This window comes from Ylistrum balloti, unplaced genomic scaffold (assembly GCF_031769215.1).
Source record: "Ylistrum balloti isolate Yb309-2 unplaced genomic scaffold, AGI_CSIRO_Ybal_v1 Utg370344, whole genome shotgun sequence".
Classification (NCBI taxonomy): Eukaryota; Metazoa; Mollusca; class Bivalvia; order Pectinida; family Pectinidae; genus Ylistrum; species Ylistrum balloti.
The window spans coordinates 137,501-161,603 of NW_026782247.1; the positions used below are offsets into that span (position 1 = coordinate 137,501).

At 39.4% G+C, this 24,103-nt stretch overlaps 1 protein-coding gene across 1 annotated transcript in view; it reads right to left on the reverse strand.

Annotated features, from left to right (window-relative positions):
* Positions 1-18,805: 18,805 nt before the first annotated feature.
* LOC132553702 (solute carrier family 23 member 1-like) overlaps positions 18,806-24,103 on the reverse strand; it is a 30,276-nt gene continuing 24,978 nt past the window's right edge. Inside the window, exons 12-14 of the mRNA XM_060217967.1 lie at positions 20,361-20,517; positions 20,001-20,216; positions 18,806-19,235 (exon numbers count right to left, since the gene is read on the reverse strand). Of these exons, the coding sequence (XP_060073950.1) occupies positions 18,806-19,235; positions 20,001-20,216; positions 20,361-20,517 (803 nt within the window). The remainder of the gene's footprint in view (positions 19,236-20,000; positions 20,217-20,360; positions 20,518-24,103) is intronic.

The window sequence follows — 24,103 nt, forward strand, 5'->3', positions numbered from 1 at the left end:
AGCTCAAGTTATAGTAACATTCGCGCATATTTCCGTTGTCTCACGGGAACAAAAAATAAGACACTACTCTTAAATATCGGAAATAATTTCAAAAACCATGTTTCCAAAAACCATGTTTCCAAAAACTATGAATTTTGAGACGGCACTGTCAGCATGTTTGCTCCGATGATATTTATGCTTAAAAATCTACAGCAAAAACACAAAATCTGTATGACTGCAACAAGAACGTTTTCGTTAGGGAAGGCTGTGATTAGGGAAGGCTGTGCTTAGGTAAGGCTGTGATTAGGAAAGGCTGTGCATAGGGAAGGCTGTGCTTAGGTAAGGCTGTGATTAGGGAAGGCTGTGCTTAGGGAAGGCTGTGATTAGGGAAGGCTGTGCTTAGGGAAGGCTTTGCTTAGGGAAGGCTGTGATTGTGAAGGCTGTGCGAAGGGAAGGCTGTACTTAGGGAAGGCTGTGCTTAGGGAAGGCTGTGCGAAGGGAAGGCTGTGATTAGGGAAGGATGTGCTTAGGGAAGGCTGTGATTTGTAAATATTGTGCGTAGGGAAGGCTGTGTTTAGGGAAGGCTTTGATTAGGGAAGGATATGTTTAGGCAAAGCTGTGGAAGGCTGTGATGATGGGGAGAAGGATACAAGGTGCGGAATTGGATAACTAGGAAGACGGATAAAGGGCGCGAAACAGGGTTAATGGGAGCCAGGAAGGAGGGCGCGAAATCGGGGTAATGGGAGCCAGGAAGGAGGGCGCGAAATCTGGGTAATGGGAGCCAGGAAGGAGGGCGCGAAACAGGGTTAATGGAAGCCAGGAAGGAGGGCGCGAAATCGGGGCAATGGGAGCCAGGAAGGAGGGCGCGAAATCGGGGTAATGGGAGCCAGGAAGGAGGGCGCGAAACAGGGTTAATGGGAGCCAGGAAGGAGGGCGCGAAACAGGGTTAATGGGAGCCAGGAAGGAGGGCGCGAAATCGGGGTAATGGGAAGCACGAAGGAGGGCGCGAAACTGAACAAACGGGAGGACAGATAAAGGGCGCGAAACTGGATAAATGTGGGGAAGAAAGGAGGGCGCGAAACTTGACAATTGGGAGGAAGGAAAGAGGGCCCGAAACCGCATAAATGGGAGGAAGGATTGAAGATGCGAGACTGTAAAACTGAGAGGACGGATGAATGGCGCGAAACTGGATAATTAGGAAGAAGGATGGAAGGCGCTAAAGCAGAGAGATGAGAGGAAGGACGGAGGGCGCTAAAGCAGAAAGATGGGAGGATGGATGGAGGGCGCTAAAGCAGAAAGATGGGAGGATGGATGGAGGGCGCTAAAGCGGAAAGATGGGAGGATGGATGGAGGGCGCTAAAGCAGAGAGATGAGAGGAAGGAAGGAGGGCGCTAAAGCAGAAAGATGGGAGGATGGATGGAGGGCGCTAAAGCGGAAAGATGAGAGGAAGGAAGGAGGGCGCTAAAGCAGAAAGATGGGAGGATGGATGGAGGGCGCTAAAGCAGAAAGATGAGAGGAAGGATGGAGGGCGCTAAAGCGGAAAGATGAGAGGAAGGATGGAGGGCGCTAAAGCGGAAAGATGAGAGGAAGGAAGGAGGGCGCTAAAGCAGAAAGATGGGAGGATGGATGGAGGGCGCTAAAGCGGAAAGATGAGAGGAAGGATGGAGGGCGCTAAAGCGGAAAGATGAGAGGAAGGAAGGAGGGCGCTAAAGCAGAAAGATGGGAGGATGGATGGAGGGCGCTAAAGCGGAAAGATGAGAGGAAGGATGGAGGGCGCTAAAGCAGAAAGATGAGAGGAAGGATGGAGGGCGCTAAAGCGGAAAGATGAGAGGAAGGATGGAGGGCGCTAAAGCGGAAAGATGAGAGGAAGGAAGGAGGGCGCTAAAGCAGAAAGATGGAGGAAGGATGAAGGGCGCTAAAGCAGAAAGATGAGAGGAAGGATGGAGGGCGCTAAAGCGGAAAGATGAGAGGAAGGATGGAGGGCGCTAAAGCAGAAAGATGAGAGGAAGGATGGAGGGCGCTAAAGCAGAAAGATGAGAGCGGAAAGATGAGAGGAAGGATGGAGGGCGCTAAAGCGGAAAGATGAGAGGAAGGAAGGAGGGCGCTAAAGCAGAAAGATGGAGGAAGGATGGAGGGCGCTAAAGCAGAAAGATGAGAGGAAGGATGGAGGGCGCTAAAGCGGAAAGATGAGAGGAAGGATGGAGGGCGCTAAAGCGGAAAGATGAGAGGAAGGAAGGAGGGCGCTAAAGCAGAAAGATGGAGGAAGGATTGAGGGCGCTAAAGCAGAAAGATGAGAGGAAGGATGGAGGGCGCTAAAGCGGAAAGATGAGAGGAAGGATGGAGGGCGCTAAAGCGGAAAGATGAGAGGAAGGAAGGAGGGCGCTAAAGCAGAAAGATGGAGGAAGGATGGAGGGCGCTAAAGCGGAAAGATGGGAGGAAGGAAGGAGGGCGCTAAAGCAGAAAGATGGAGGAAGGATGGAGGGCGCGACACTGAATTGATGGAGGCTAGGAATTGGATTAGCACCATAAGAAAGTTAAGGTTTTACAACTTTGGTGAAATGTCTTCTCGAGAGTCAGAGTAGAGGAAACGACTATAAAAAATCAAACTGGTCACAGCCCCCCGTGATGTAAAGCAAAGAAATTGCGTGGCAACACGTCTCTTTGGGATTTTCTTTGACTTGCAAATGAATAAAGACGGAAGAAAACCCGTCAATGCCTGAATGTATCGTTTGAAAAAACACTGTACACTATATTTGGAAGCTTTCAATTTTCATAACATAATCAAATTGAAGTACGATCGAGAATGTAAAATAAAATGACACATAAACACTTAAAATAAGCCAATTAGTGACGTCATAATTATGTGCGATCATGTTAAAAGTTCAATCTACAGCTGTGAACTGTAAAAGAATGTTCCCAATTTCGTTCAACTCGTGTTTAGTTGTCTTTTTTCCCCCTAATTGTTGGTTATCTCTAACTTGCTTTGAATAACCGGGGCCTGAAGTCTAAAGATCCAAGTCTGCAAGTCCTATAATATTGTTGGTTGTAGTAAATTTCTCCGACAGAAGTTATAAAGTTATATTTTGAAACTTCATGTTAACAAAGGCTCTGATATTTTCTGTTTATGAGCATTAGTTTAATGGATTATCCGAGATTTTACTGTAACCTCTGCTGACATTTTAGTTTATCAGTCTGATACACCGATAACACTCAATGTGAGCATGTTAATACCACATTACATCGCATATACATTGACGATAAAATATGACCTGGTGTCTGAGCCTATACACGTCATTCCGTAAGACAAAAACTCGAAAAAGGAAAATATCTTTAAAAAATTGAAATGACTTGCTGCCTGTATGACTATTTTGAAACGGATGACAAAGGCCGTGAATCATCGTTATTTTTCGTCAATGAGAATTTCTTTTTCCGAAGTGGGTTTCTCGATTAGTTTCAACCTGAAAGCCCTTCCTACTTCCGGTTAATATTAAACGCATATTTAGTACCAGAAACATACTTAATTTAAAATTATTAATATATCATGATATACGAGCATTCAGTCAAGTTGCTAAGCGGTTTTTTCCCTTTCATACAAGCATGAAACAGATAAAAAGATGAAAAAAATCCTATCAAGGGATATATTAAGTATGTATTCATTTGCAATGTAAAATATTCGGGTATTTAACTTTTTTTATGACTGATGATGATTTTTCAAGTTTTGATCTTTGAAAATAGATTAAAAGCAAAAAAGAAAAAAAGAAAAATACGTCGTTGCACTACTTTTTCTAGTCAATGCATCAGAATATGTTAAACAGAAAATAATTCATTTTATGTTTTGTTCTAATTTTTCCCTTTGTAACAGATAGTCCATGCTATTTTCGTGGCAACCATTTTAACATATTTCTTGTTTTTTTTTACAAAGTAAGAGTATGGTACTTTAACATTAAAAAATGATGTGAAAAATGCGAAATTTTCATTTGCTGTACCGAGGTTTAATCTACATAGCAACAAATACAAACAAGCAAGGAAGACCTAAATCTTTTGTTTGACTATCTTCTAGTATTGATTGTTTTCATACTATATATACTCAAGGGGTAAAGAAACGCAGGGTGAGATTATTTACAATATCTTGCGAACACGTTGTTAAAAAACGATGAAAATCGGTCAAACAGCTCTCTAGGTTACAGTGCACGTGGTCCTGTATCAAATGTTGCATTATTTCGTTTATTTTCGTTCGTTTATTGGTCTCGCGCATTTGCGACCTTACTGCCACTGAATCTGTCCTTCATACCATAGGTACTCATAACCGCTCTATCAATGAAAAATCTGTAAAGAAACGATTGCAGGAAGTTGGTCTGCGCGCACGTCACCCGTTTGTAGGCGCCTACTGCTGCTCGTCGCTAGCGTCGTATGAATTGGGTAGCGGAAATTGTCCCCAGAATATTTCCATTGAGACAGTTAACGCGGGTCTTGTTTACTAATAAGTTCCTGTTCACCATGTTTCGAGCAGACGGTCGACGTCGTGTATACCGACAACGTGGATAATGTTTTGCCGACTGCTGCATAGTAGAGATGGATAGGTTTAGGGGTGGATCGGTTATGGTGTGGGGAGGAATCTCACATGGAGTTAAATCACCACTGGTTGTGGTAGCGGGAAATTTAACTGCCGCTAGGTATAGAGATGAGATCCTCCGACCCTATGTTGTCCCATTATTGCAGTACAAAGCCTCACATTCAAGTGAGATAATGCTCAGTCCCATGAAGAGAGGGTCTGTCGCCCTCTTGGAAGAGTGATCCAACATCCCAAAGTGGAGGATAAACTCACTCATGGACTCAATACCTAGGAGAATCAGGGCTGTGGAGAGAGCGAGTGGGGGACATGCCAGGTATTGACTAGCCAACTCCCACAATCGGTCCATTTCGATTTCAGATGACAGGTTCTCTTTCAATTGCCTCCAATTAATCCTAAATCACTTATAGACACAAATCGTTGAATTTGCAGTTTGTTCTGTATGGATTAATCATCATTTTTACTTTGGAATATTGAACGTTATACTCGACACCTTGCCTAGAATCCTTTTCAAAAATCGGGGATCACTGCGCTTTATTGTTTGCAATTTTCATCCAAAAATACAGTTTTTCCAAGATCAAGAAACAAGCTGAATGTCTGTTTCCAGATCCTAAAAATCCGGAAATAACCACCAAGTCGGAATTCACGAATTTGTGATTTGTGGTGATAATTCGTGTTAAACTCAGCTGAAATCTACCCATGATATATGAGTTATACTTAACAGAAGAAATATTGACGCTATTAACCAAAGCACGCCGTCAAGTACACCGTCAAAAAGTAGTCCACAAGCGAAATTTATTCAAAATACCATAATAGTCGTCCTTTTTAATTTTGTCAGTACAACTCCAGATAACAAAGTGTATAAACTTTTACCAGTGTCCACGATATTGTGTTGGAATTCATTTTATATTGAATTATGTCTTACTTCCGGTCAAACACTCAAAGGCGTACATCCTTAAGTGCAGGGAAATTACGACCACATAATTAGTTTCGCCTCGACATATATTATCAACATCGAGATCGGATTCAAACAATGACAAGTTCTCAAAAAGGGAACAGAGGTAATAAGAACAGCATGATAAAAAAATAATTCAGTTCAGTTTCTGCAGTGTGTATACATATTTGAAACAAGTACTACGTCTGTCTGTCTCTCTCTCTCTCTCTCCCTCTCCCTCTGTCTGTCTGTCTGTCTGTCTGTGTGTCTGTCTGTCTGTCTGTCTGTCTGTCTGTCTGTCTCTCTCTCTCTCTCTCTCTCTCTCTCTCTCTCTCTCTCTCTCTCTCTCTCTCTCTCTCTCTCTCTCTCTCTCTCTCTCTCTCTCTCTCTCTCTCTCTCTCTCTCTCTCTCTCTCTCACCCTTATTTATATCGCCTCTAAAGTTCAAAGGTGCTTGGTTTAAGTACTGTGGACTCCGTGACCTCATTTCACACCACAGTTTACTTTAAATATAATTTTGTTTCGAACACAACTGTATCGGTAATATAACACTACAGCATTACTGGTGGTAAACTAGTTCCTTGGAATTCTCACACTTTCTAGACATATTAAATTCAGAACCATACTTTTCATTACTATGCTAGTGAGATAAGTGGTCATCAATATTTCAGAATAATTTAATTTGAAATGTTTCAACAGATGCGTTCCGCATTTTTTTATGCGAAACAACAGATTATCAGTATCACACAGCAAACTGGACTCCAAGTACAAGAAAACGATAAACGTCCATTTTTGTTGAGCTATTGGGAGACAAAATTACTTTTTTATTGTTTCTATTCACAGAAAATGAATACGAACTGAAATTGAATTATTTTTTCCACTACAAATTAAAGGAAAAGGATATTATTCATTGAAGAAGACGATTGCAGTCATGACTGTGTTAGTGTATAGATGTTACAGTGTCTTTAGTAGACAAAAAATTCTACCAATTCCAGCCGACTCCTATTTTTTTTTTTTTTTTTTTGTTATTGTTTTTTTGTTTTGTTTTTTGTTTTTTGTTTTGTTTTTCATTTTTCCTAAATCTATTTGTACCGACGTGTGCACGAGGGGTAATCTTGTTTTATTATCTATCAAGGTACTGCCATATAAGGAAACAGACGCGGCAACGTCATATTTTATTAATTGTTTGTTTTAACGGATCTGTCTTTCTTAATTTATTTTGACACGGATTGCACATACAAATTGTAAATACCCGTATGTCAGTAGAGAACTCCAGTATACCTCGTTTTTGTAATAACAGGGATCTGGAGAACAGCGCCAGACAACATATTGATCCTTAATCACATCATCAATACAAGTACGCATATAATAGGCTATTAAATCTTTACAATTTAGCCCAGACAGGGTTTTAATGGCGTTTAAAGATAAGTTTTTTATCGATTGAACAAGAAAGTTAAAACAACATATAGATAAATGAGTTTTATTATCATATTTGAAAAAGAGAATATATTGAGCATGTATACTGTGTAATTATATGTTTTCGCGCATAAAATTTCGCGGATTTCGAAAAGAATACTAATTCGAAGTAAACAGGTTTCGTGGAAAAACAGTACTCATAAAATTCACTCATGTAAATTCATTTTTGAATGGTATATCAATTCGCGGACTGATAAATTCGTGGAATACGGTTACCCTCGAAATCAACGGAAGTAAACGCCCGCGAATATTTCTTAATTTCCAGTATCTGATAAAGATTGAAATGCACAATTTGATAACTATGTAGTATATTGTATCGAGTTACAGATATATTTCCAAGGCATATATAAGATATACAGAATATTACAGGTTGTGAGATTTGATGTTAATTGTCTGAGACAATTTGACATGATAAAAGCCACAAATTGATAATGATATTATTGTAAAAACACGATAACACTTATCAGAGTTGTAGAACATCAGGCTAACTGGGTTGTTTATGTTTAATTTAAATCAATTTTAAATGGATGAGTTTCGTGAGAGGTTTAAATATGTGTGGCCTTTGTTGGGTTTATGGTTGTTTGACGTCATATTAACAACCAGCATAGTTTAGGACGTGTCAGGTTTGAGTGGTGGAGGAAAACCGGCGTTCCCGGAGAAAAACCACCAACCTGCGGCGAGTACCTGGCGACTGCCCCAAGTAGGTCTTAAACACCGCGACCCAGTGGTAAGGGTTAGTGACTGTCATACACTTCAACCACTCCGCCACCGCGACCCCGTCTTCTTTTTATAATCATTACAGAATGGAGGTAGCCACTGACGAGTTCTTAAAGGACAAAAAAGCAGTAAGATTCAGTGAATTCACTGTTTCTCTCTACCCTATCTAACTACTAAGTATTCAAATGTGCTACTCAATCTTCGTTATAGTAGGTAGTACACACTGCTGACGGACCTTAAGTTCCCCTAGGTTTATCGTAACCAGCATGGCACGTTTCAGTTCATTTGGATAGCGCCACCTATAAGTAGATGAACGGTACTTGCCGTTCTTTTAAAATAAGCCGGTATTGAAATTGAATTACGTAGCAAGTAGACATACCAGTTCCAAATTTTAAGATTTATTTTCACATTTTCTACGTTTTATCAGTCGCCTTATTATTTTTTTTTCAGAAACTTAGGTCCTCAGCACCAGCAACAAGTCCTAGAATAGTTGATTATTTGGCTTAACTGCATCTAACTCTAAATTTGTATTGAAAGGTGTTATTCACTTGCGTGTGTTTTGTACTATTCTTTGACAGTGGAGACACGGTTGTATTTTCTTGGTGTTGCAACTCCTTGCAATGATTTAAGGTTATATAATATATAATTGCAATAAAGAAAAAATACATTAACGGGATGAGGGATGAGAAATAGTAAACTGTGGGAATACATTACAGTAAAACTTCATTAAGTCGAACTCCGTCCGTCCAATTAAAAAGTTCGAGTAATATGGAGTATTCGAGTTACCAAAGTTTGACAAAGTTTGCCGGACATATCGCTAAATATTCTCATTGTTTACACGAATATTCGAGAATGAAAACACTAGTACTAGTTCTACTGCATTCTACAATGTAGGTTTCTGCATGGACTTCTGACGGGAGAAAAGAGGCCCCGGCGATCGGCTTAACACAGAAATTGCAAAAGAGTGTCAAAAACATTATTTCCAGAGTTTCTGCTAAGCCAATATTCGTTTCAACATAGTTTTATTGAAGAAAACTGGCATTTGTAGATAATATATATATAGCCTAGTCTGTGCGCATAAAACCAACATTAGAGGGATGAAATAACCTATCAGTCTTCAAACCACCGTCTGAATCTCTTTGAACACTTCCAAGTCACCGATGTGTTTGTAAACATCACTAGATCACCAAAGATGAGCAAAGCGTTGCTAAAACAATGATGTTCTCGGGTTCACTGAAGGGCTTGAAACCATTTATAAATAACCGAAGGTCATACAAGAACTGGCTAGGGAAGCTTATAAATTTTGTCGTATGCGCAACTGTTATATTCCGAAGTGGCCACAGATGGCCAACCATCTGTTAAAACGTTTGACTTTGATGATATTAGTGCCAAACCTCACATTGGCAGTGGGTCTTATTACTCACTAGAAATAACAGTATGGGGTGTTTCGCTTAACAAGACGCAACACATGAGCTTGAAATTATTCTGTCCATACATAAAGGAAAACAAACCATACATATTCCTGCGCATGCCTAATACAGACTTGTGTACTGTTGGTGAAAGTCGATGTTATGTGCCCGAAAACAAAAGTGAACTTTTGTAAACACACTTTCATGACGTCTTAATCAACACACGTGGTATTATCGTTGAAATAGATAGATGTGCAAACCGAAATAACTTCTGTTCCATTGTCTATATTTACCTCGGGACTGATATCTACCCGGTGTCAATGTCCCTGTCAACCCCGAGACTGATACCTACCCGGTGTCTATGTCCCTATCAACCCCGGGACTGATATCTACCCGGTGTAAATGTCCCTGTCAACCCCGGGACTGATATCTAACCGGGGTAAAAGTCCCTGTCAACCCAGGAACTGATATCTACCCGGTGTAAATGTCCCTGTCAACCCCGGGACTGATATCTATCCAGGGTAAATGTCCCTGTCAATCTCGGGACTGATATCTACCCAGGGTCAATGTCCCTGTCAACTCCGGGACTGATATCTAACCCGGGTAAATGTCCCTGTCAACCCCGGGACTGATTTTTACCCGGGGTAAATGTCTCTGTCAACCTCGGGACTGATATCTACCCGGTGTAAATGTCCCAATCAACCCCGGAACTGATATCTATCCGGGGTCAATGTCCCTGTCAACCTCGGGACTGATATCTACCCGGGGTAAATGTCCCTGTCAACCCCGGGACTGATATCTACCCCTGGGTAAAAGTCCCTGTCAACCACGGGACTGATATCTACCCGGGGTAAATGTCCCTGTCAGCCTCGGGACTGATATCTACCCGGTGTAAATGTACCTGTCAACCCCGGGACTGATATCTACTCGGGGTAAATGTCCCAATCAACCCCGGGACTGATATCTACCTGGTGTAAATGTACCTGTCAACCCCGGGACTGATATCTACCCGGGGTTAATGTCCCTGTCAACCCCGGGACTGATATCTACACGGAGTCAATGTCCCTGTCAACCCCGGGACTGATATCTACTCGGGGTAAATGTCCCAATAAACCCCGGGACTGATATCTACCTGGTGTAAATGTACCTGTCAACCCCGGGACTGATATCTACCCGGGGTTAATGTCCCTGTCAACCCCGGGACTGATATCTACCCGGGGTAAATGTCCCTGTCAACCCCGGGACTGATATCTACACGGAGTCAATGTCCCTGTCAACCACGGGACTGATATCTACCCGGAGTCAATGTCCCTTTCAACCCCGGGACTGATTTTTACTCGGGGTAAATGTCTCTGTCAACCTCGGGACTGATATCTACCCGGGGTAAATGTCCCAATCAACCCCGGGACTGATATCTATCCGGGGTCAATGTCCCTGTCAACCTCGGGACTGATATCTACCCGGGGTAAATGTCCCTGTCAACCCCGGGACTGATATCTACCCGGGGTCAATGTCCCTGTCAACCCCGGGACTGATATCTACCCGGGGTAAATGTCCCAGTCAACCCCGGGACTGATATCTACCCGGGGTAAATGTCCCTGTCAACCTCGGGACTGATATCTACCCGGGGTAAATGTCCCTGTCAACCCCGGGACTGATATCTACTCGGGGTAAATGTCCGTGTCAACCCCGGGACTGATATCTACCCGGGGTAAATGTCCCTGTCAACCCCGGGACTGATATCTACTCGGGGTAAATGTCCGTGTCAACCCCGGGACTGATATCTACTCGGGGTAAATGTCCCTGTCAACCCCGGGACTTATATCTACCCGGGGTAAATGTCCCTGTCAATCCCGGGACTGATATCTACATATATATACTTAGTTGTACTCTTATACATATAGAAAATAAATAAACCCTATCCTACACTTACCTATCAGTCATTTCTAAGTTCATATCAACACACAATGGAAGTTCACATTTGTGCGATAGAATTGTACAATGTGCTAGATGTTACTTCGTCTAGTTCTCCTATCGTGCATACATCAAACGTACATCGTGCAGTCTTCGTTCGCACATCGCATATCGTGTAACGTTGTGCGTTCCCACAAATGTAATACTAACGAACATATTTCAAACTCTTTTGTCCTTTTACTGAAAATTTCTTTCATATCTTTATCAATATTAGGTCTTTTTTCGATAAGTATATAAGTAGCAGTACACAGTTTCTCGGTGTAGTCATGGGTAAATTAGCAGTATTTTTGGCATTTTTGGCATTTTTTATTTGGTAACCATGGCAATCACATGTCAGAAATCAGAGGAAATTTTTGACTGACACGAATTTTATTTCTCTGCTATAAATGTAATTGTCATGTAGTTTATAAATATGTAAACATGTAATGATGTATATTTCATAACCAATCTGCTATACCTGTGTATCTCAAACATGACAAATAATTTCCGGAAAAATTCTAATAGACTGTTTCCTGCTTCCGCAATATCTTCCATATCTTTACCAATATTAAGTTGATATAAGTCCATGGTGGTTCGAATGGAAGTCGAGAGGTATCGTTCTACGGGAGTACACGGGAAAACACGTAACCTCAAACATGTTCACCTTCAGTCTGGGAATCGAACTCTGGTTGCCCATGTGAAAGACGAGTACTTCACCGCTCCGCCAAACGATCACGTGTGTTGACTTGTTCCGTTCTAACGCAGACGGAACGATATATACGTATTAAAAGGAAACAGTGATCAATGACCGTATATATTTTACTTATTCTGGTATATGTCTTAAATAACCAGTAATAAAATTTGAGACAAGAGTCTCCGACAAATTCTAAATCATAACCCAATATAAAACGACCACATGACCCCAGGCGGACGTGAAATGATGTGATACGGCGGCAGATACCAGAAACACGATCTGTATCTTTCGTTCTTCACATTAATATGCATGTCATTTTTTCTGCAAAATAGTATTTATTTTTCCACAGCGGCGTTGTATATAAGATCACAAACAGATTACCCGAGTTATCACTGATCTGGCTCGTGAGATTTATATGTCTTACATCCTAAACGCCAATCAGATAAAGTCTTAACGTAACCTTATGACGTCACGAGACCTGTATATTTCATTAGTAATATTCCCCATCACCAGTTGACACAAGCGTCTATATTCGTTGCTGTTGTGGAATTTAGGATATTATTGGAATCGCTATCGTTGGGTGCTGTTTGAAATATGTTGCTATGGTATCTGTCCAATCACAGCAAATATTTCTTAATCCACAATAAAACAACACAATGTAATAATTGAAGCATGGCTGGCAAATTAAGTTTTGGCTAATTACATAATTCTGCATGGTTATCAATCATGTCTAAAAGGGCGGATTAAAACTAGGTTAACGGTCTCGTGATGAATTGGCTATCTCCGATCAAAACAGCGATGAGTGGTAGACACAACAGCGAATGTTGACTAGCGTTAGTTTGAAGCTGATTTTCTCTGTCAATTTCTCTCAGAAATTTTCTAAAGTGTCAAATTTTATGGATTTCAATGTTTGCCCGAAATCTAACACATAGGAAAAAAAATAACGAAATCGAGTCCCTTTAACCTTTCTCAACACACTATTGACGGGTCAATGAAATTTTAGAAATTTTAGAAAGACTTAAAAATGTTCACGAACTCATCATATTCTTCTGAACAACAATATATGTGAGGTTCATGTGTTGAGTGTTTGAATTTCTGGAAGGCTGCAATGTCTTCGTGTATGCATGACAGTAGTACAGCTAAAGCATTTATAAGGGTCTTCTGGTAGCAGCTGGTGACAATCTCATTGACTACTATACTGGAGGCACGTCGCATGCACATCCAAAGCATGACAGCCTAGTTCGGTCCATTTCTCAGCTTCTTGTGAAAGCAAACCGTAGCTGGTAGGTTCACTGGATGTGACGTAGGTCAAGACTGCGCTATCTTGTCCCTTCGCATCTTAACACAGATATAGTGAGCATGCATCATACTCAGTAGCAATTCAATAAGGTCGGTATTATTTAAGTATCTGCAGACATCACGGTTTTTAATATCCCTTTTTAACACACCCCACCGTATCATTTTACACAATGCGTGGTAATATTTTTTTCTGTAAAAAGGCTTTTGTCATGTACGATCTATTTCTGTCTAAGTGTTGCCTAATGGAGTATATAGGCGAGCGGTGCCGTGGCAGTTTATCATGTACAATTATCTTCGGGTAGATTAACTGCAGACTGAGAAATGGTAGCGTTTGGGAGCTATTTTTTTAACTCAGTTTTTTCAACAACTAACGTTTCAAACCACATAGTTTTTGCCTAATTTTTAGTATCACGAGGAAAACCACACCACATTATGACACTTCTAATCTCCTCTTTTTGTCCAGGCCTTTTCAAATATTACCACTTTTTGCTACAAAATGAGACATTTGATAAACCCAATATCATAATAATTTTACTTGTTTTCCCTGACACATCTGATTAGCACAGCCTGTTGTACCTATTACAAGATCGTAAGAGGCAACAACAATTGGGATCTTTGTTTTATCTGTTTTTCTAAAGATCTTTCTCCTGAAAATGTCTCCATTAACACTGCACCACGTTTCCCCTTTAGATGCACGTTCTTCCATGAGATCAAGGCAAAGAGTTCTGTCCCCTGACTGAGACATACCAGAGTCCATAAAATATTTAGTTACTATATTTGTGCTATCTGCTTAATATTCAAACTTGTGGTAGTGCAACGACTGTTTAACGCGTTTGCAGCATTATGTGATCACGTAAAGTGTCCTGTTAAAGGCATTAGGATGTATACGCCAGTGTAACAGCACTATAATGTCGGCTTCTTTTCCGGACTACCGCAAGGAGGTGTGCAAGAACACATAGTAGCTTCCAAAAAGCACGTTTTCTACTTACGCACTCACATCAGCTGGAGGCCGTCCTTAAATGACACTGACTGTACATGTTGATAGGACGTTGAACAATAAACAAAGCCAAACCATTAAACTCCAGAAATATGAAACTATAAACTTTTTATTTAACAGTATGTTATGTTTAAATATCGTTTATAGAGCGCTAAGAAAACGATTTGAAATTGTTTCAAAGCCCAAAAACTCACCATTTTGGGAATTTACGTGATTCAGAAAATTTCCTAGAAAACTTCCACTTATTAATTATGCAAAGATAGTATCTTAAGCTGTTAAGTCCCTGTTAAGAAACGCTTTCTGAGGATGTCAATACAAACGAATATCAAGAAAAGTGGGCCAAGCTGAAATACAAACCGAAGTTCAGAAGGCCGCTACGAAAGGACACGTGACCAATCTGCGTACTCATCACGGGAGTGTTTCCAGATCAAGTGTGATGTCGCACGTGCTGCTCGCTTTTCGAGAAGTCATATCACAGGTAGAATGCCGGTGCAATCTGATTAAAATACAGGTCTCAATTTACCTCTGGAATTATGAACGGAAAGTATTGGAGGGATTTTAATCAGATCGAACGCAGGTGAATAATAATTAGAGGGCTTGAGGGAAAACACACGTGTTTTAGTTAACACGGACCTCTCACGGAAACGCCTAAAGGATTTTCCGGCTTTGATTCGGCAACGATCGTAAATTATATTGATGGAGATGTGTTTACAAACAGTGAATTTCAACCGTGTTTATATCAGTATCTCTCGAATACATTATTTTTTACCGTATCTTTATCAATAGATGAATTAACTCTACGTTTTTTTATTGATATCATGTATAATGAGGCTTGAAAGTTTCCGAAATAGCTCTCTCTCTCTCGAGGTAGATCCGGAAAAAAACTTTACTTCGATATTACTCGTGTCACTCACGTGAATTTCGATTTTGTTATTCCAAGGCCTTTCCGGTCTATGGAATCGATAGGCTTCACGTTAAATCTAGGAAATTTGTAAAAAGAAAATGTGTTACTATCATCAGACCTCAGATGCTGGTATCTCAATCTCCACTTTGAATCCAACTGCTAAATACACTGACTTATAATATTGTGGTACTCTACAGTGCTGTCCATCACCTCGAAGGTCCTTCTTATTTGGGTTCTGTTAAACAATATTGACATGCTTTCAATACATACAAAGTAGCATATGTTGGCCTGAAATAGTGAACTAAAACAATGTTTAAGATGCAACACTTCAGCTGTAATTATTTACCTGATGAAACACGTGATTACCGAAGACCGGAAGTAGGTAAGGTTAATAACATTTCCGGGATGGGCACTAAATATAAAAAAACGACTCCGGATTCAGGTAATTGTAAGGGCAGGTATTCCAGAAAACTGTTTCCGGATCGTGTATTTCCGGAATCATGTAAATACGACTGTAAAATAAGCGACTTCAGATCAACTGATACTAAAGAGACGATTCTACTTGAACACGTGCTTGTTGTTTTTCACAATCGATATGGTATCCGGTATAACGTACAAGGGAACAGATGTCCTTGAATCTAATTAATATTTATTATACCATTGATACGGAAATATAAAGTACAAACAGTATATGATAAAGATTTAAAATCCTCCAATACATTTCCAGTGTTGTTTTATTTATTGTTAACGTTTTCTGTTTTGCTTTGTTTGTTTGTTTTAATTAAATGGGCGGCTTCTTTAACAGTGTATCTCAGTTTTATTAAATTTTTAATTATGAAGTATTAAACAATATTTGTCATAATTTTTACATTATGTGTCTACTGCATAGCGTTCCATATAAAATATTTGTTTGGATTATTTTGTGAATGAAATAGTAGTGATAATTTTCCCCATACTTTCATTCTTGTGTTCATATGTAATTGACCCTCGTGATGCAGGTGATGTTTTTTTTATTGTCACATCAGAACCCGGGCTGATTAACAGTTTCTCAGCAAACTAGAACTGATTAAGTGACCGACCAAGGCCAATTTCACGTTTCCGGGTTCTTGGATCCGAATCTCTTATGACGGTTTTATACATTAGGTAGCTAAAGGGCAACAGAAACAGCTGCACAGTTGTGATTTGTTCAGTGTATCGGGACAGTATTGTTTTACCATTTATCGTTACGTGATACTTCTACAATTGATTGTGTTATAACATGGATTTCTAAAATAGGAAGTGAATATCAACTGAGAGATGCACGTTGCTTTTAACAATAAAACATCACGTGAAAAATTGATTCCATTTCAGAAACTTTTTGCCGATCACGACTCTTGTAAGCAATGAGATTAGATCTAGTTATAACCATATATCTGGTGCACGTGGCCAGTCGGAATATTTCGCGAGCGTCTGTTTAATGTCTATTTGCCGATAAACTCGTATTTGTGGTGGAAAAGTCTACTAAGAGAAGTCATATGTCATTTTGTGCAATTGTGATCACAATGTGAAACAAGATACATTCATTTTTCCTTTTAAAGGACTATATGTTTGCGTGGAATGATTCAATGAACGTCGGAAATTGTTCTGGCGTACTAATATCGACTGTTCGCTGTCTGAGTTATCGGTAAAGTAAAGTGTTACGTAATGGCGAATCTCCACGGAAGCTCACACAGATTAGGTTTCCGATAATCTTCTCTTATATAAATCGTTTAAGTCACTTAAGATATGTCCTGGGCCCTCTCAATTCATGTGTGCATATGGTTAGGGACATTTTTTAAGTCCAAAAAAATGTTTCTGCTAGATTTTGACCCGCGCTCCGCCGCTACCGTATTCCCGCTTCTGCTGTTAAATATATTTTGACTTTAGGAATACTATACTCTAGGCATCGCTAGATGTATCCTCCAACTCTCCAAGTTCCACTAAACTGTCAACAAAATTGGATAGAAAAACTCAAAAGTCAACAGGGAAGATTGGAATGGTATATCGCTAGCGTTTTAGGATATAGATGGTAAATTTTCTCTAGAAATCAGAGTAAAGTGTTTGAATGTTAGCATCACATAATATTTACAAGTTCTAGGATAACATTCTGTTTCGTTTGGTAGATGTAAATATCTGATCTGGTTTTCAGAAGTTGATTGGTATTGATATTCATGTTTAATTGAAGCAGTTGATATGCTATCGTGATTGTGTTCCTCGGCAAGACATTATACCTTACTTACTCTAGATAGCACGGACACCCCGTATATTGTTCTGTGCGGTGGCCGTTACCTTCAATGTTCCAAATTAACATAAGAAAGGCGCGTTCTATTATGTTCAACATGAGCAGTAGGAGGACGTGTTCTAGTCAGGTTCACATTTGCAGCAGAGAGGCGCGTTCTATTCTGATCCACACTAGCAGAAGGAAGGCGCGTTCTATTCTGATCCACACTAGCAGAAGGAAGGCGCGTTCTATTCTGATCCACACTAGCAGAAGGAAGGCGCGTTCTATTCTGATCCACACTAGCAGAAGGAAGGCGCGTTATGTTTCAATCCAAATTAGCAGACTAATGGCACGGCCTGTCCTTTCCCAGAGTAATTCCACATTAACAACAGATCAACGCGCTCTATTACATTCCACATTAACAACAGATCAACGCGCTCTATTACATTCCACATTAACAACAGATCAACGCGCTCTATTACATTCCACATTAACAACAGATCAACGCGCTCTATTACATTCCACATTAACAACAGATCAACGCGCTCTATTACATTCCACATTAACAACAGATCAACGCGCTCTATTACGTTCCACATTTACAACAGATCAACGCGCTCTATTACGTTCCACATTAACAACAGATCAACGCGCTCTATTACATTCCACATTAACAACAGATCAACGCGCTCTATTACATTCCACATTAACAACAGATCAACGCGCTCTATTACGTTCCACATTAACAACAGATCAACGCGCTCTATTACATTCCACATTAACAACAGATCAACGCTCTCTATTACATTCCACATTAACAACAGATCAACGCTCTCTATTACATTCCACATTAACAACAGATCAACGCGCTCTATTACATTCCACATTAACAACAGATCAACGCGCTCTATTACGTTCCACATTAACAACAGATCAACGCGCTCTATTACATTCCACATTAGCAACAGAGTCTTGCGTTCTATTCTACTTCCCATGAACAATAAAAAGGCGCGTTCCATGATGTCCTACATTTGCTGAAAAATGTCGTGTTACGATATGTTCCGAAGTATCAGAAGAGAGGTAAGATTTATTAAATCATGTAATGGTTAGTAAAGTATCCCGTTATATCATGTATCACAAAAGAATGTAGAGTAGTGTATATCAGTGGAGACGAACTCGTGTATAAAAGTCTGAAAGTATGTACACACGCAATACTATGTGTGGCAGATATCGAAAATGTTTTATTGTCCCATATCACAGAGTCCAGGAAATGATAGATGTAAGTTATAACTTTTTTTTACTTTCTCGATATATGTGACACGAACATGGTTGTTAGACAACAATATAACTAAGACGTTGATTAGTGTAGGAGAATAACAAATGTTATAGTGACCTGGATCGTACAGTGGATTCGAAACGGAGATCAACATTATATATTTTGTTGGGTTTTTTTTTTGTCTTCTTTAACATAATCTTCTTTTGCAAAAGCTTCATGTCCTTTTTAGCGACTGTGCAAAAACCTTTTATGTCCCTGAACAACAAACAACAAACATTGTACCGATTTACATTTGTTTAAAAGGTAAAATTCACACATAAAATATACATTTATTTTAGTTTTTAAGACTTCTTTAACTACTAGTACCTAGCATAATAGTAAAGTGGTACGTTCGTGCCTTCGCTTGTGGTATAATAGCCGCTACCCCTTGAATCCCAGCAAATAGACTCGCCCTGTCTCTCGCCGGTGTATGGTAGTGTCTCGGGATTTGTGCCAAGTGCCCGGATGTAGTTTTTGTCTGGTACGCTCCAGTAATATATGTGGCCGTAGCTCTTAAGGAGCACCTCCGTGCCATCTGGTGAGATATCCCCACCCACGGGACTGGGCGAGGAGGAATAGAACGCCAGGCTGGTATGGCTACTTATGTAAACAGGGTTGGAACCGGAGTTGCCCCATGCAGATTTCGGCACGTGAAAAACCTTGCTATCGTGTGAGTGACTTGTTTTTGAAACGAGGTAGGTTTCGGCATCAGGTGCAACCATTATCGTCTCACAGTCATGCTGGTCCCACCTATAGAAACATAATAGATTAATAACCACACAGTTAAAGTACAACTTATTGAAATCTGATGAAGATGATCCGCTTCAAATGTATTGAAATAATCATAAACCAGGTCTTTAGATCACTTTCTTATCCAAGACGGTATCCGGTCTGCCATTTTGTTTTCTTAAAGGAAACCTACACATAAAGCTTGAGAAATAGCTATGTTAATAATATATTAATAACAGGCTTCAGTTATAAAATAAGATCCTAGATGGAAGGCTGTCAGCCATTTACTTTCACTGATCAGTGTCAAAGTTTGATGAGCAAAACTACGGACCATGGGAAACATGCAAATTAAAGACCTGTGTCTCCCGGGATCCATGTTTGATAAATTATCAACGAGTTTGTATTATTTGCATCACTTCAATAAAATGTTCAAAGCACACTTCAAATGTATTTATTACGTACGTTAAATTCCATAAAAATTGGAGTTATCTCCCCATACATGCTTTAACCAATTAAACGCAATGCAGAATATGTTTTGTGCTCATATACAAAGTTTAGAAACGACTTACATAATTATACACTGATGTCCGGTCCCATTAATATATTTTTTTTAAATTGAAGAAAATAGAGAGATCCATTCAGTATTCTCAGGAAATAACGATAACAACAACTGCTTACGAAAGGACAACGGATCACAGGCGATTTGAACAGCCGAACATGATATGCTGGTGGACTAAATGTGTAGTATTATTCGATATAAACCTTTTTATATAAACAAACAAACACCTGAAGTGGATGGTTGATTCCACGTGTATGGTTTGGTCATAAATACTAGAAGGTTCCTGTATCCGGTAGAGAATGTTGGCTTCATAGTTTCCGGCATTTCCTCCTGTATCCGCCACATAGATACAATGGCCGCCATTGGGACATGGTCCTGCTGCAATATCTTCCCAGTCATGACTGTGCGCGCCCTCTATGGTCAGAGTGGCCAGACGACGTCCACTATGGGCATCAAGTAACGATAAATTACTGATTTATTCTTATCTAAAAGAGTATCAATTGATTAGGTATAAAATTTACATAATAAGCATTTTTTTCAACAATTTCAACCAATCATATCGCTGGATCCTTTTCTCCTCGCCATACCTGTTGTTGTCGATGGCGAATATCCGTGGTTGTCCACCAGAGTCATTATGGGTGTACAGGACGTTACTATGGCGACGGCTGGCTGCTAAACCCGACGCTTCCGGAATAGAGTGGCTCGTGATCGTCCCCACCTGGTGGCCGTGATGGAAATGTGGGGCTGTTGATGATCACGTGATATATTGATTTTTTTTATTTATTTATTTTTTTCATTTTGTATAATTTATATGTTTATCGTTTCATTCATAAAGATCCACTTACTTTCATTTGTATTGAACTGCACCACTAATTTAACATTGCTAAATTTCAGTGATGAGATGTCGAAAATCGACCGGATTAAAAGGAATTTTATCTAAAAATTGTCTTACATTCGTTTCGTTTGGCATGAAATATCTGGTAAGCTGGTTACTATTATGTTGTAATTGACATTCCAGAGAAATGATTAAATAAGGCAGATAACTATCATACAGTGGCAAAAAAGCAGCAAAACAGCAGCAAACAACAAACAACAGTAAAACAACAGTAAAACAGCAGCAAAACAGTAGCAAAAGCTGGATTTTTTTTTACATCAGTCCATATGTTGAAAAAAAAAAATATATATAATTGTGTAAGTGAAAAATGAACATTTTGCAAATCGAAAATGTAATAATTTGTAGAAATGTAATAATTCTATGCTTTTTCTTTTTTGTCAATAGAATAGCAAATTTGTTATGAAAAACTGCTAAAATTATGTTCTTGCATGCCAAATTCCAACAATACACGCCATACAAGTCATATTCCTTGTATACGCTTTATGGTACAGTCGAAAACTTAATGACGTCGTCAAAACCAACCCATCAGTCGAATAACTTACTTTACTATAGCTAAAACATCAATGACGTCGTCAAAACCAACCCGTCAGTCGATTTACGTACTTAACTATAGCTAAAAACATCAATGACCTCATCAAAACCAACCCGTCAGTCGAATTACGTACTTTACTATAGCTAAAACATCAATGACGTCGTCAAAACCAGCCCGTCAGTCAAATTACGTACTTTACTATAGCTAAAACATCAATGACGTCGTCAAAACCAACCCGTCAGTCGAATTACATACTTTACTATAGCTAAAGAAACATCAATGACGTCACCTAAACCAACCCGTCAGTCGAATTACGTACTATCCAATAGCTAAAAACATCAATGACGTCGTCAAAACCAACTCATCAGTCGAATTACGTACTTTACTATAGCTAAAACATCAATGACGTCATCAAAACCAACCCGTCAGTCGAATTACGTACTTTACTATAGCTAAAAACCTCAATGACGTCGTCAAAACCAACCCGTCAGTCGAATTACGTACTTTACTATAGCTAAAAACCTCAATGACGTCGTCAAAACCAACCCGTCAGTCGAATTACGTACTTTACTATAGCTAAAAACCTCAATGACGTCGTCAAAACCAACCCGTCAGTCGAATTACGTACTTTACTATAGCTAAAAACCTTAATGACGTCGTCAAAACCAACCCGTCAGTCGAATTACGTACTTTACTATAGCTAAAAACATCAATGACGTCGTCAAAACCAACCCGTCAGTCGAATTACGTACTTTACTATAGCTAAAAACATCAATGACGTCGTCAAAACCAACCCGTCAGTCGAATTACGTACTTTACTATAGCTAAAAACATCAATGACGTCGTCAAAACCAACCCGTCAGTCGAATTACGTACTTTACTATAGCTAAAAACCTTAATGACGTCGTCAAAACCAACCCGTCAGTCGAATTACGTACTTTACTATAGCTAAAAACATCAATGACGTTGTCAAGACCAACCCGTAGGTCGAATGACATACGAAGACACAACTGAAACACGACAAGCAAAACAGGGAAGACAATTAGTGACAGGGGTGATAACTCGGTGAGTGATGAAGACGCACACTCCGCCATGATGATATGTTGAGGATGAGGGGCCTTAGGATAAGGAGGTTGCTCATTGCATCAATTTTCCGTTGCTAAGGAAATCCAAGATGGCGGACTCCTTAGCAATACCTCCTTCATTTGCATCATATCACCATGTATGTTTAATTTTGATATGCACTTATCGTTCATTATGGTTTCTTTCTGAAGAGATATTGAGAAATCCTAGATTTTTAGATGTAAGTGTAGCAAATAATTATCTATATATAGAACCCAGAATTCATAAACTTAATCTATGTAAACGTGAAGCTTAATTTCTGCAATATATAAAATACAAACGATTTTAAAATGTATTCCTCTGAGAAATAAAAAAAGATGCAGTAAAAATCCTTTTTCTGGTAATGATGTTTTGAATGATTCATTTTTTTTAAGAATACATTAAAAGCGAAAAATCGATATGTTGCTGCACTGGTTTTTCCGTTACAGACGTCAGAAAAAAAATGGTCATTAAATATAGGATATGTCAGAATGAAAGATCGTTGTACAGCGGAAGTAAACAAATAATAATTGTATATAAGTATTTGACGTAGACAGACTTACATCATTTATACACAAGAGAAATACGTACCCGCAGTGCCTAAGGAAAAGACAGTTAACACAAAAACGCATCGAAACAAGGACGCTGCCATTGTAACTCCGAGACAACACAGACGGTGACTGTCCTATCTCTTATCAGACCTAGAACTTGTGTAATCTCAGTAGGTCAGAAACTATCAGAATCGTTTTAAATTTGGATTACGATAGTCATTGTGAGATATGATTTTTGAGATCATTTTGGAAGTTGAGGTTTGAAGAAAAAATCTTTAATCATTGTTTGAAACACTTCGAGGATGCCTTCCTACATATATAACACATTTTTTCACGCAATCTCGGTCGCCGAGATGTTTTGTATTCCCACCAACCAAAAAATGTCTTATTCACCTCGATTGTCTTTTTTCTCTTTTTCTTTGTGATGATTTTTCAAAGGAGAAAGAATCGCAGGATATAAAAAAAAACAGCAAGAACTTTCTATTATAACTGAATGAGATTTAAGATGAATCACCTCAACATCGAAAAAACATGTATACTAATATTCTTTTTATAGAAACAGTTGAGGGACGGACGAACGGACGAGAAGGGAACAATATATCCTTCCGATGTCCGGTCGGAGAATGTTAAAATGTCTTCCTTATTATATAAACATGATAATTCCAAGCCTTCGTACTTGTTATCGACTTTTCTACAAACCTGACATCAATATCAATCCGCCGGCACGATGCGTCTACGTGACACAGATTGATCAACGTCAATCAGAAGATTGGGTTGATAAGTGATACTTGAGGATTTTAACCAGCAAACTTTAATAAGATTCTGTGTTTTTCATGTTAATTCTGAACGTTGTAATTTTCTAGTCTGTAAAATCCGACCTTGGATCGCTTTTCAAAAAGTTTGTTTTCCCCCACTAGTTATCATTCACGCAGATAATTTCATTTATAGATTTACACGGAAACGGGAACCATTCCACACAACATTCACGAGACGTGTACGCCTGGAGGATTACAGGCTCGCAACCATAGGGAACTTTGTGCGTGTCTTTGTTGACTTCAAATCGAAGAAATTGGAAATGAATTTAATTGAGTTAAGTAATATAGTGTGTTTGTGTGTAGGCTCGCATAGGGAAAAATACAACAAAATAAACAAACAAAAAAGTGCCCTAAGCCTTTGAATTTAATTCGGTTGAGTTACAAGATCTGAAACACGACAAGCATGCTCTCTCTGATGTGAAACCCATACTTGAAA